At 49.1% G+C, this 14,216-nt stretch overlaps 1 protein-coding gene across 2 annotated transcripts in view; it reads right to left on the reverse strand.

The window, feature by feature from the left end:
• Positions 1-14,216, reverse strand: part of LOC119449070 (probable 4-coumarate--CoA ligase 3) — a 193,951-nt gene that overhangs the window by 156,086 nt on the left and 23,649 nt on the right. For both annotated transcript variants that reach the window (XM_049666240.1, XM_049666239.1), the window contains exon 4: positions 10,809-11,008. In XM_049666240.1, coding sequence (XP_049522197.1) covers positions 10,809-11,008 — 200 coding nt within the window. The remainder of the gene's footprint in view (positions 1-10,808; positions 11,009-14,216) is intronic.

The following is a 14,216-nucleotide window of genomic DNA, read 5'->3' on the forward strand; positions in this document are numbered from 1 at the left end:
TTTGCGAGACGTGGCCAGTAGTAAGAGCGGCGAATTCGTTCCAACGTGCGTGTGTACCCCAGGTGTCCGGACGATGGTTCGTCGTGACAGGCACGTAAAATATCGTCACGAAGCGAGGTCGGCGCGACTAGCAGGTATGTAGCTTGCGTATGGTCAAAGTTGTTCTTATAAAGGACGCCATCCCGGAAACAAAAGGAGGCTAGCGCGCGTGAGAAACTTCGAGGAAGACTTGACGTACGCCATTCCAGGTATTCAATGAGAGGACTGAGCTCCAAGTCGTCGCGCTGTTGTTGAGCCATGTCTGTTACTGATACGGCAGAAAGAAAACTGTCGTCCTCTTCAAGGTCAGCGGGGGCACTTCCGACTGGTGCACGTGAGAGACAGTCAACGTCGGTGTGTTTGCGTCCTGACTTGTGAACGATGGTGACGTCAAATTCTTGCAGTCGAAGGCTCCAACGCGCCAGGAGACCTGAGGGATCTTTGAGATTCGCGAGCCAGCAAAGCGAATGGTGGCCGCTGACTACTCTGAATGGGCGACCGTACAAGTATGGCCGAAACTTTGTTATGGCCCAGACAACGGCTAAGCATTCTTTTTCTGTGGCAGAGTAGTTTTTCTCGGCAGCAGATAACGTTCGGCTCACATAGGCAATCACACGCTCTGTGTCATTTTGCCACTGAATCAAGACAGCTCCAAGGCCGACGTTGCTGGCGTCTGTGTGCAACTCCGTGTCAGCGGTCTCGTCAAAGTGACCGAGTACAGGTGGGGCCTGGAGAAGGTTTCGGAGGGTATCGAATGCGAGGCACTGATCCTGACCCCAAACAAACGGCATGCCTTCCTTCGTCAGCTGGTTGAGGGGTTCAGAGATTTTAGAGAAATTTTTGACAAAGCGTCCGTAGTACGCACAGAGCCCCAGAAATCGGCGTAGATCACGCTTATTTGTTGGCAAGAGAAATGCGGCGACGGCGCTCGTTTTCTCTGGGTCTGGGCGGATGCCGGCATGGCTCACAATGTGACCTAAACACTTCAGTTCTTCGTATCCAAAATGACAATTGTCGGGTTTTAGAGAAAGTCCAGCTGTTCGAATTGCCTGAAGAATTGTCTGGAGGCGCTGGACGTGCTGCGCAAACGTGTCCGAAAAGACCACCACGTCGTCGAGGTAAACGAGACACGATTGCCATTTCAGCCCAGAGAGAACCGTGTCCATCATTCTTTGAAAAGTAGCTGGCGCTGAGCATAACCCAAAAGGAAGCACCTTGAACTCGTAGAGTCCATCAGGAGTAATAAAAGCGGTCTTTTCACGATCACGCGCGTCAACGGAGATTTGCCAGTAGCCACTGCGTAAATCCATGGAAGAAAAGTAGCGAGCGTTGCGTATACGATCCAAGGAGTCATCTATTCGGGGCAGGGGGTAAACGTCTTTCTTCGTGATCTTATTTAATTTTAGATAATCCATGCAAAAGCGCAAGGTACCATCTTTCTTCTTTACTAACACAACTGGCGAAGCCCAGGGACTGGTCGATGGCTGGATGACGTCATCTTTAAGCATCTGTTGAACTTGATGACGTATAGCGTCTTGTTCCTTTTGCGATACCCTATTGGCATGTTGTCGAACGGGCCTTTCGGTAGGTTCGGTAATGATACGATGCTGGGCAAGCGGCGTCTGACTAACCTTCGTCGTTGTAGCGAAACAATCTCGAAAAGAATCGAGTACGTCCAGAAGCCTTTCTCGCTGTTCTGATGGTACGCTCGGGTTCACATCTAGAGTGCTCGCAAACACCTTGGCAGAATGGTCACACGGCGAAAGAGCAGCTAATGCTGGCGGACCGTTGACGTCGGCAATTTCCGCAAAGTATGCAATCGCGGTGCGTCTGGCAAGATTGACGATATTCCTCACTGAAGTTCGTGACCAGCAGGTGAGCCTGTCTGTTTCGAGGCTGAATAACTCCTCTGGCAACGCATATTTGTTGTGCAAGGAGGAAAGAAAAATTTGCCTCCGCAATTACAGCGTGGGGAACGTCCTGCTTACATTCCACGCCGACAAAGAGGCTGCTGCGAGGGGCAGAGTCACGCATTCATCGGACACACCTAGCACGGTCTTCGGTAATTGGGTGATGTTATCAGCTTCAGAAGGAAAAGGGTCCTCGAACGACACCAGCAACTCACGTAAGTCAATGATTGCGCCGTATTCACAAAGAAAGTCCCTTCCAAGGATTATTGGGCGCGAGCACACAGGTAATACGAGGAAAGACCCCGTGAACGTCGACGCACGGATTCGAATACGTGCCGTGCACATTCCAGTTGGCATTACCTGCCGTGCGTAACTGGGGCCCTTGCCATGACGTGGTGACTTTCCTCAATTTAGATGCCAGTGCGCCGCTCATAACTGAATAATCGGCACCGGTGTCGACGAGGGCAGTGACAGCATGGTTATCAACAACTACGGCGATGTCGGCAGAAATAATCTTAGTACTGTCGGAAAATAAAGAAAAATCGGAACGATCGTCGTCGGGTCCTTGCATCGAGGGAGGTTCTTGGAATGTTCGTTGGAAAGCGACTTCACCCCCAGAAGTCGCGGTTCCTAGTTTCCCCTGTGGGGACTCGGTGAGCGGTTCCTTAGGGGAGCGTAAGACGACGAGGGCAAGCTAGGTGACACGGACCGGCGAGGGGATGGTGATCGCGATTGGCGGCGCTGAACAGTCGATGAAATTCGCTGGCCCGTCAGATACGCTTCGATTTCGCGGGGACGCTCACCGTAATGTGGGCACCGCGCGCCGGGATGAAAGCCGCGGAGACCTAGCTGGCGGTACTGGCAGTCGCGGTACACGTCTTCGCCACAGTGGTAGCATAGCGGACGGTTATCCGACGAGCGCCATACACTTGCCTTAGTAGCGCTCTGTCTTGAGTGATCTTGTGGTCGATACGTAGGTGCGCTCGGGTACCTTGAGCCGGATAGCGGATGCGAAGAGGTGTCCGGGAGCAGATGTGCAGCCTGGTCCACTGTACGCATGATGGGATCTGTAGATGGTGGTGCAGGAGCCCTCAATGCCGCTGCATAGGTTAGCACAGGGACATCAGGTCTAGGTGGTGCGAGTGGTTGCACCGCCGGCCTGGTTTCATTCCGGATGACGTCCGAAAATGCTGTCATAGGTGGTTGGGGTCCCACTGATGACACTGCTTGGAGTTGCCGCAGTTCGTCACGCACAACGCTTCGTATGAAGTCTGCGAGGGCCTGCTTCTCGCTGTCGAACCCAAGAGAGCACGCAGTAGCCGTGATGTCGTGGCGTTCGTACTGTGACGACCGCTGCTGGAGAGTACGCTCCATCGTGGTTGCCTCACTCACGAACTCGGCCACAGTTGTTGGTGGATTGCGTACGACTCCGGCGAAAAGCTGTTCCTTGACTCCACGCATTAAATGTCATACCTTCTTTTCCTCGGGCATTGCAGGGTCTGCGCGTCTGGAAAGACGAAGCATGTCCTCGACAAACATCGAGACTCTCTCGTTGGGCCGCTGGTTCCTAGAAGAGATGGCTTGTTCAGCTCTCTCCTTTCTTTCGGCGTTGCGCTACGCATCGCGGAGCTGTCGGCTAAACTCGTGCCATGTCGCAAAGGAACCCTCATGGTTCTCATACCATGTCTTCGCAGAGTCTTCTAGCGGGAAGTAAACTCTCCGCAGCTTGCGAACATCATCCCACTCGTTGATGCAGGCAACCCGATCGAAGTGGTCCAGCCAGTCTTGGCGCTCTGGACTTATTGACCCTTTTCGCGGAGCAGTTTCTTTTAGATAAACGAGATGGTGCTCACGGCGGCGCGCCATACCTCTCCTCAGCGACTGCGCACGAGTGCGAAACCATTACCGCTGCTACCTTGCTTCGGTGCGAGCAGCTGTCGGAAATGCAACTGAGTTTTCGCTAACACACTGCGCTCCAGACATGCTAGATTGAATCAAGTGGTTGGAAGACGTGTGCAATAGTTGGTTGTAAAAATAGTGACTGGGATGTTAAGGAATAGAATGAATATGTGTGGCCAAGTTCACCGACCGCTGCTGCAACTATCCGAACGTGTTACCGGCGCTTCGTTATGTACGGCTTTCCTCGAGGATAAAGAAATTTGCTCATCCGCCAGCCTTGTATCGCTAACCTTCGAAGAAAGGGCTTCATCCCCAGGACTTCGGTAAGAGTGAGTACCACTCGGTAAACAATGACAAAAGGAGTAGCGCCGCGTCCTGTCATAGTAAGTTTCGCGCACGTTATCTGTACACATCTGTCCCACATGGCAGGAAAACTTATGCCCACTCTATCGCCGACGTATCAAGAATAAGTGAATGGGCGCACGCTTGAATATATGCGCACTGCATACGCACAATAAATGACGGACTACACCTATGGCGCACGAATGGTCGAAGCTGAATGTTTCGTGACGGTCCACAAGAGTAAGTGAGTTACTAGCTGCAATATATATTTGATACAACGTATTACAATGTACAAAACAGCTACGTTTCAAGCCTTGTGCGCCGCAAGAACAAATCTATCGGAACTGAGCACACCCGCGAGTGATTAGGCAGAAAATAATCAGATAGTCGCCGCACCGAGGAGCTTCACGGAGTCAGAAACTGACTAGCCACTGCTTCAAAATATTTGCCGAATAAAGAACAAAGAGCAAGACACACTAATCCTGACTGAATTCATAATCGCAAAGCTTGGATAGCTTGGAACACATATTTAGCCCCGCTTTTAGAACAAGCACCATATCCGCTGCTTGCGCCGTTTGAACTTAGCTTAATCAGCTCCGAAAGTGTTCTCTGAAGCTGTGATCAAAGCTTCGTGTCGTCCACCTAGTCACCGTCTACGATATCTCCGAAAACCGAGGCTTTCTGAGCCGCGCCGGCGTCATACACTTCCATTGTAAACAAGGAGGCAACGGAGGCAGTTGAGGCAAGCAATGGACGCGTCACCACGTGATCAAACATGGCAGCGCCCACAGGATCACCGCGAAAAGGGTCAATAGGCCGTGCCAGACGGTATGTCGCAATGACAGCGACACCGCTCACGGCCTGAAATAGACCATGGGGTTCGCCTGAAGCCCTACTACCAGCGCTCACTCAGAGACTTTGGTTCCTTGTTGTTGTTTTTTGTGCGTTTCTTGACTGCATCTGCGGGGGGGGGGCTTTAGTTTTTTGCGCTCATGTTTGTAGCATTGGGACGACGCTTTTTAAGAGGGGGGCATGGACACGTGTACCGTGTACTTATTTATCCTTTTCTCGGAGACTGTATTTCACTAACAACTTAAAAAGTTCTCGCTCAGCGCAAGACGTGCCTGCATAATCGGAACTTACTCGGATGTTATCGATGGTTCTAGCCGCTGTCTGCTGTCACCGACGCTTGTGTAATCTCATTGTATGCGCGACGTGAATTGACTAGTACTTTCTGAAAAACACCCGGGCACCAGCGATTACTCTGGAACCTTCAATAACTCGTGTATAACAGCCGACGCGCTTGACCCACAAATAATACTTAGACGACCGCCGGCTGTGTCCGCCGCTATCGTTGTGCTTCGAGTGTCACTGGCTTTTCGGGGCACAAAAAAAGTTAGTTTCGTGATTCTCAGCTTTGCTACTCTGCTTTTGACGGTCACTACGACGTGACACAATCTTAAAGTAGACCTAATAATGTTTATAGTACCCAAGAATCATGAGGATATATGCAGCTAATAGTTCAGAAAAATTTAAATCCAACTCAATTTCTTGGTTTTGTTAGGAGTGTGAAATGATAGATTGAAAATAGTTAATTGATATTATTTTGCAGCAAGGATTGAGTTAAGGTGAGTCACGCGAAAAACGATAATTTGTGGATCCTTGGTTCTTGGGGTACGAAGACCACATCACTTGCAACCAAGTCCGAAGTTCAGCCTCCGTTACACGTAACAAGCTGCCACTCCACTGGCACGCGCGCGCCTGAAGCGGAGGCGTGCGCTCACTTATGCTGGACATCTGGCACCGCCCCCCTACCTCTCCTCCCTTCTCTTCAATAAAATCTACTCCTCCTCCTCCAACTCTCGAACTGCAAACATGCCTCGACCAAAGAAGGCGACCGTTCTTGCTACGTCATGCACGAGAACAGCCAGAGATAGACAGCGCTTTTCTAAAAAAAAATCTTCAGTTCTCAAACACCCAAATAAGGAACCACTATGTAGGAAGAACGTGATGGTGGCGAACGAGCCGTGCCGTCGTTCCTACTGAGAAGGCGGCCAGCCGAGCGGAGGCCGCCACGACCAGCGTCTCAAGCTCCTGGAACAACACTGCGCGTGCCGAGCTTGCGCTTCGAGCACGCGCTGCGCTTCTTTATTGTTTACTTCCTTGACAGTCGGTGCCAAGGCACCGGTTGGGAGCGCCGACCAAAGCGCCCCGCGTTGCAGCGTCGGTGGGCGCTACAACTATATATTGCTTCGCTGTACGACAATTTCCCTTCATAGAACCTTATGCATAAACGGACATTTCAATACTCTTATCCAACAGACTACAGCGGCAGATGTGGGTATTGAGAATATTGTTTTCGCACTGCGTGCCACAGGTGACAAGCAGACGCTCTGCTCTTTCATCGTATATTTTGAGGTGAAATGAAACATAGAAATAGGGTGGCTGTAGTGCAACTACGTCGCAAGAACCTTATATATTCATTGTTAAGAAACTCGACCCGGTCGCCATTTTGATTAGGCTTATATGTCTTTGGAAATGCCAGCAAACCCTTGCTTAGCACTCACATGTCACGTTCGCGCCGTGGCATGCATTACGTTTTTTGTAGTGATCGCGTAGCACTTCTTTTAGTATTCTTTTTTCGTATCTTAGACACCGTCGTGGCAACCGACTACCGTCAAGATTCGACTACCTTCGACATTTTTAAAGCGAAAGTCTTATATGTCCCATTACTCGAAAATTCGGAGTAGTGGTCGGCGGCATGACCCGAATGATGGTACTAAATATCGCCGACAGGAAAGAGTAAAACCACATAAAAATACTCCAATTGATATTAAATTTCTCAAGAAGGTTTCTGTACGCAAACTATTCTAATGCCATTGAAAAAAACTCTAGGTAGATTTCGTTCTGGGTGGGAATCGAACCCGGGCCTCCGGGGTGCAAGACGAGCACGATTCCCCACCGCCACGGCGGCTCCACGGTTCTGGTTGACTTAAGGCTCATTCACACCGGCGACTTGAGGAGGTCGCGCGACCATTTACGACTCGCGACCAAAAACTGACCGAAGGCGACCGATGTTCACACCGGCAAGCCAGCTGAGCGCGACTCGCAAGTCGCAATCCCGGAAATAATCGTTCTCAGCGAGAAATCTAGGAATGTACGCACTTCGCGCGCACTTCGCTGGCAGTGTGTAAATTGGTTTCGCGTTCCGGCAACTGCCATGAATTTCGATTCGAGCGATGACTAGATTTTGATTCGAACGAACAGGAAGACGTCGTCCCTGTGCTGATGTGCTCTGCCATGGTATCAGCCCTGGCAGCGCTGAAGCCTCTGATGAAACGCGACGCTCGTGGGTGCGCCCGTACCTCCGCTCGCGTGAAGAGGCCGGCCACGCAAGCCGCCTCCTGCCCGAACTTTTTGCGCATGACAACGAGTATTATCGAGAGAAAGTTGTAATTTCTGGTTCACATTGCGTGGGATTCGGTGCATAATAATAAAGAGAAGCTGTTCACCCGCTGTTCACCTTTGGGTGGCGTGCTCATCCAACGAACGGCGGCTGGAAAAATGGTTTGTGTTGTGCTTTCTTTTCCTCCTGTTTAGCTTCCAGCGAATGCGACCGCGTACATTCGACACGTTGCTGCAACTGCTGCGTCCCAGCATCACAGGACAAGACACCGATTACCGGCCTGTATTCTGCATATGGTGGCGCGGACATTGCATTTAGTGGGGACGATGCCGGATAAAAACACATAACATCACCTTCGGCTGATTGGTTGAGCAGCTTTGCGACCACGGTCGCACGACTGAAAAATCGAGCAGCGAGCGACTGGCCCAAAATGATCGCTTTTCGAGAAAAGCGACCATTTGCGACTGGTCGCTTTGGGACCACTGTCAGTCGCCGGTGTGAATGAGTCTTAAATGTTTGCCTAGTGCGTGAGTCGCTGCACAGGTCACGCCGCAGTCATGAGATTATACAATAAAAACATTAATGTCCAACTGAACGCTGCTGAACGGTCCTTCGAGTTATCAACTCCTCGCGGGCTAACGAGCGAGCGCGTTGAGACGCTTGCCGTCTTTTCGTTTGGCCTTAACGAAGCGCAGCTACACGCAGGCGAGAGCTTACGCTGACAAGGAATGCGCAGGAAAAAAAAGAACATTTAACCAAAGCGACTATAATGCTTTCGCATTCCCACACGTAAGCAGTCAAGTGTCTCTGGCGATTTGTTTTCCCTCAATTTCAGTGCATATATAATGAGGAGTCCACGTAATAATATTAAGTTATGGTCTCTCAAATAATCGGTTTATTATCTGGCATAAATTGTCATGTAGTTAGCACTACCAGTGTCGTTGTTTAACCCATTATGACCCATAATAAAACTGCCGGTGCGATTGTCGTAAAACTTAGAGAGTAATGCAAGAATAACGCAAACAGCACATCTTCAATGCATTATTGAGAAATATTGATTAGTCCTCAAGTTGCAATGGTGTACTACATGTAGTACACTGGGCGGATGGGGTTTTAATGACCAAGGCACTTGTGCTTGTGCACCTACCTTCTTGTATGAAATTTTTTGAATAACTTTTTTTTTTCAGGCAAAAAGTGGAGGTGCACTTGTCCTGTCACCATGATGCTCGGGCGTGACCAAACCTGCATCGCAGCTGCTTTCCTATTTTTTCGGGGTAGTGACCATGAACATCCGCCATGAGCGCATAAAAACACATATAGTGACGGACGCACGGCAACAGCAACGCCCACATCGCGAGTGCGGCTAAGGTGTGCTCACTAATGCTATCGAAATGAAATCATTTCGGCGAAATATTGTTGCAGTCTTTGCTAGCCTACCATAACCACAGACGTCGATAATGGTGAAAGCCTCGGTGTTCTCGTCGTCGCCTTTCTCCTCATCCGTACCTTCATCAGGTTCTGGTGGTACAACCACAATATTGTTACGCGCTATTCCCGCGCACTGAAGTACGCATCCTGCCGAGCATGGAAGAATGCGCCAGTAAGAAGGGAAGACGACGATCGGAGTAGCGCTCGTGTTGTTCTGCCATCGTGCCTGCAGCCGTCTCTCTCTGTATATATCTTGTAAATACAATTTACCATCCCTTTTGGCTACTCTCATCTCCGTGGCAATATCATTGTCTTCTTCTATGTTTTCTGTACTCTCAATTGGATGCAGAGGATCGCTCAAGTGACAAAATCGCTTCCTTCCGAAGAGAAACTTCGTATCCACGTTGCAACACAACTGCGAATAAGAGCGCCGATTTGTAACTGTTAACACCAAGTGTACTATGCCAAGAGCACGAAACTTTCAAAGTGTGTTCCGTTGTGCGTTAAAAAGACGCAGATTCCACAGTTTGTTGGTAGTACGCTCCCCATATCTACTTAACACCGTAGAAAGCACAACGCAAATAGGTAAACCACTCGAGCAGAAATAACTTAAAAGCGCGTACTCATCCGAATTCGTCCCGAGTCCGAACTTTTGCTGGAATTGGCGCGAAATTTTTAAATATGGAAGAAACAGTAGATTCTACCCTGTGTTAGGGTATATGTGCGTGTCCTCTGGGTACAAGAAACGGAAATTGCCAAAAGAAAATATTCATCTCTACAAGAGGTAGGAATTCGAAAGCAGGGGCGCTATACGTAAAATGATTCCAAACTGTTTTGATTCCAAACTCCTGACGTCAAATTTACGTAACCACCGACGCAAGCATCGGGCGGTGATCCGCAGCGTTGTATGAAATACCCAATCAAACATTCTCCTCGATTATAGGAGGTCACTAGAGCGAGGAGCACGCTCTAGTGGAGAGGGTTTCGATGGGGCTGAGCCAGCACAGTGAAAATAGATAACCACACGAAGAGAGTGGTGCCGGCTTCCACGATTGATCCACTTCACCTTACTTAGCTTGCGTTGGCTGGTCGAAAATCACGGCGGCGTGCAACAGAAGGATAAGAAGGCCGCTAAAACGGATGCTTAGCAAGGAAGAGTCAGAGCGATGTCGTATGCATGTCAAAAGTGCTCGATAACGTTTTACTGCCACGCAAAAAGGTTCATCATGCGCAAATAAACACATGCTCACCGGCAGGTGCGAGTAGCGAGAGCGTGAGCGATCGGCAGGCAGCCATCTTGTATTCTTTCAGAAAGGGGCAGCCTTTGGCTATTCAGTAAATTTTTCAGTTTTGTTCGGAATATTAATGCAATTTTTTCGCGTACAAGTCACTTTGACGTGGAGACGTTTCGCGGTTTTGTGAGGTCGCGTGACAGACAGGCGATGTGGGCGTAGCAAGAAAACATTGGCCCAATAGCAGAGGGCTAATGGTGAAATGGCGTCGAATCATGAGTGATTATATTTATTTTGTGCGGTTTAATCATGCATAATCAGTGTGTACACGTTATATCAGATGGGGAGCTATCGCGGATTTCGTGACGTCGCGTGACACACAGGCGAAGTTGGGAGTGTCCCGAAAATGTTTTGACCAATCGTGGAGACTGATTGTAGAAACTGAAATGAGAACCGTTTGGAATCATTTTACGTTATAGCGCCCCAACTGTACTAGTTTTAGTACAGTGGGCCCTAATGGGTTAAACCGCAAGCACATCATAAGCTTCTTACTTCGTCGTGTAGAAGCAGGCCACGTAGTTGTAATGAGTCATCTCCGTACCCTTCGGCATACCCGTGCTTCCCGACGTGTAGCACACGGCGAGCACTGTGCTCTTTGGGTCAACAGGACACTCTTGGTACTCGCTTTCGTTCAGCTCTGCGAATTCAGCGGCCGACACGAATCCGGCAGTGCGTCCCATGCAAAAGAGGCCCTGGTGAAGGAGAAATGTGTGTTTAAGGTTCAGAGCAATGATTCTGCACTCTTAGGTACGTCTAGCGGCGCCGAATGCCCCACCGACTGTCACCATTAACCTCAATACAGGACAGGTTGATATTATGATGATTGTCGCACGCGCAGTGATGAAGTAAAGTCATCCGTAGATTTCTCATTCTATTTCTAGCGTGGCAGAAGTCATAATAATATTCTTGGCTAAGACACCCTAATCTATAAAAATCGCAACGCACTGTTTTTTACGCATAACCGTTGTTTGCCTCAGAAGCGTATGTATATTTTTTGATGCAGCATATTGGGCACAATTGCTCATTAAAAGTTCACTGGCCCTTTTCACGCAGACAAAAATAGATGGTAGTTTGTTGCGAAGAAATTTTTAACATTGGGCGAGTGCCAAAAGAACTCAAAACATAGTTGCTCTGGCAATCGCCCAATGTTAAGAAATATCTTCATCTGCGCTCGTGTTGCAGACAATTCCGCAGTGGCTCGGCAACCACTGAAATACCATGTGGTGCCCTTTCTCGAACGAGTGATGGTGAGTTTGCCTTATTTAGTACACTAGCTGTTCGTGTAACCCATGACGTAGGGAAAACTGCAGAGTTTGTAGGGGTGCTTTCGAATCGCAGAAAATCACCCAACGATTTGGTGGCTGCTGGAGCACGTAATTGAGCGCACCTTGACGAGCCGCAAGTTGTGCTGCTGTTTACGTGGTGTTGTGAGAGTATTTAAATTGCAAAGAGACGGCGTCCGATGGAACAACCGCTGCTGCGGTAGAGAATCGCTGGAAACGTCTGTGTAAATATGTATTCGGTCAAAATAAGACTCGTGTAGGAGAAGCAGACAACTGCTTCAGGGCTAATGGTGACAAACCTGACTTAGCTACCCTAGGAACTGAGAGGTACACGTGAATTTGTCAGAGGCACCACAATGCCGATGTTGGGTGTTTTGCAGGCTTGAAGCCAGATGGTATCGACTCATGTTGTCTCGTCACAATACTACAGAATGTAGCCTGTGGTCGTCGCGTTGGCAAACCGGCTAAATGGTGGGATGGTAGCCATGAAAGGTGTCGATTGTGCGCTCTTAGCGTCTCAACGACGATATCGGTGGTGATCGGATGCTCCCGTACAATGACAAGCGTCGCAGCTGTCGAATAACATCTCGGGAGGCGAAGACATGTCCGAAGTGCTTGGGCTTATACGCTCTGTAGTGCAAGGAAATTACTCTTGCGCGTGTTGGACAACACTGAAAGACTGCATCAAAGAAATAAAAATCCGATAAAAAGTGCTATGTGTAGCTGTAACATGGAGCGCACGAATGGCCCCATGATTTTCCAGCTATGAACTTAAACCTATTCTCAATACAAATGAGTTTTTTCTTCATGTAGGAGACATAGGGACTCCAGGTGAGGTCATGATCCACAATAACGCCTAAAAACCTGTGAGTTTTCTTATAGGCAACTGACTGGCCCTCGATGCACACCGAGTGGAAAGACATCGGTTTTCGTGCCAATACTACTAGCGCAAAATTTTCCGTAGATATTGTCAGACCTCGTCGGCGAAGATATGCCGCTGTCAGGGTTGCTGCTTTCTGTATTCTGGCGCGCACTTGTGGCCGTGTCACGCCGGACGCCCAGGTGCAAATATCATCGGCGTAGAGCGAGATATTAGCTGTCTGTGGTAGCGTTTCGGTGAGCCCCAGTAGAACGAGGTTGAAAAGAGTCAGACTCAACACTCCGCCTTGTGGGACACAACGACTAGAAATATATTTATTTGTCGGGCGATCTTGTGTAAGAACAAACGCCGATCTCCTTGAGAGATTGCTCCTAATCCATCTAAAGACGTGGCCTCCAAGTTCTGCAGCCTCTAGAGCTTGGCGAATGACTTCATGGGTTATGTTGCTGTAGGCACCTTTTACGTCTAAGAAGATTGCCAAAGAGCTTTCTGATGCTGCACGGAGGTACGAAGATCGATTCCGCTGTCAATTGAAGACCGTGAACGTCGAAAAGCAGCCACAGCATTAGGGTAGATGTTACAGTATTCAAGATACCATTCCATACGTGTCACCAACATCCTCTCTATGACCTTGCCGATGTAACTCGCAAGTGCAATCGGTCGGTGACTCTCCAAGCTTTCCAGGCTTCAGTAGAGGCACCAGTCGGCTACACTTCCACTCGTCGAGGACTATGCCGGATGACGGCTTGCGAGGGTCCCGAGATTCGCAGAAAGGAATTGCAAACAAACTGTAGATGCACTGGAAGGGGCATTTCTTGGTCACAGGCAAAAAAGGCAACTTGGATTAGTGGCTGTACTTGACATACTAAAGACGTGGCCTCCAAGTTCTGCAGCCTCTAGAGCTTGGCGAATGACTTCATGGGTTATGTTGCTGTAGGCACCTTTTACGTCTAAGAAGAGTGCCAAAGAGCTTTCTGATGCTGCACGGAGGTCAGAAGGCTCGGGTATAGGGAGGTCAGAGGGCTCGGGTATAGAAGCAATTATACTTGGCGACAACCTTCAGGAAAGTCAGCGTGCGGAACTTCGCAGGCTCCTAGGCACCCACCAGGACGTCTTTTATGAAGTACCCGGAAAGACTAACTTATTGGAGTGTCGTTTCCAACTCACAACATCTGAACCAATTACCGCTCCGCAATATAAATTACCCTTCGCAATGAATGAAGTAGTTGAGAAACGAGTGCAAGATATGTTGTAGCTTGGGGTGATCGAATGGTCTGACTTGCCTTACAACTCACCCTTGGTACTGGCAAAGAAGCCCGAGAAGAGCTACCGTGCTTGCATCGATTTCCGTCGCATCAATTATATTGTAATTTCCGACGCAGAACCTATACCAAGGACGGATGGGAAGTTCGCTGAGGTTGGTACAAAAAAGTTATTTTCCAAATTTGACCTAACTAAAGGATATTGCAAGGTGCCACTGGACAAAGGTTCACGGCTAAAAACGGCATTTTCTACCCAATACGCACACTCATTTCCTCTACATGCCGTTTGGGATCAAAACGGCATCCGCAGTGTTTATTCGGTTAATGAAGATTCTGCTCCAGGGCATACCCAACACAGTTCATTAGATCGATGACGTTCTCATCGCTACGACAACCTGGGAGGAACCCTGCATAGAAACCCTGCATTGTTTGTTGAAAAGGATCCGAGAAGCCGGATTGACAATCAAGCGTTAGA

This window comes from Dermacentor silvarum, chromosome 4 (assembly GCF_013339745.2).
Source record: "Dermacentor silvarum isolate Dsil-2018 chromosome 4, BIME_Dsil_1.4, whole genome shotgun sequence".
NCBI classification, from domain to species: Eukaryota; Metazoa; Arthropoda; class Arachnida; order Ixodida; family Ixodidae; genus Dermacentor; species Dermacentor silvarum.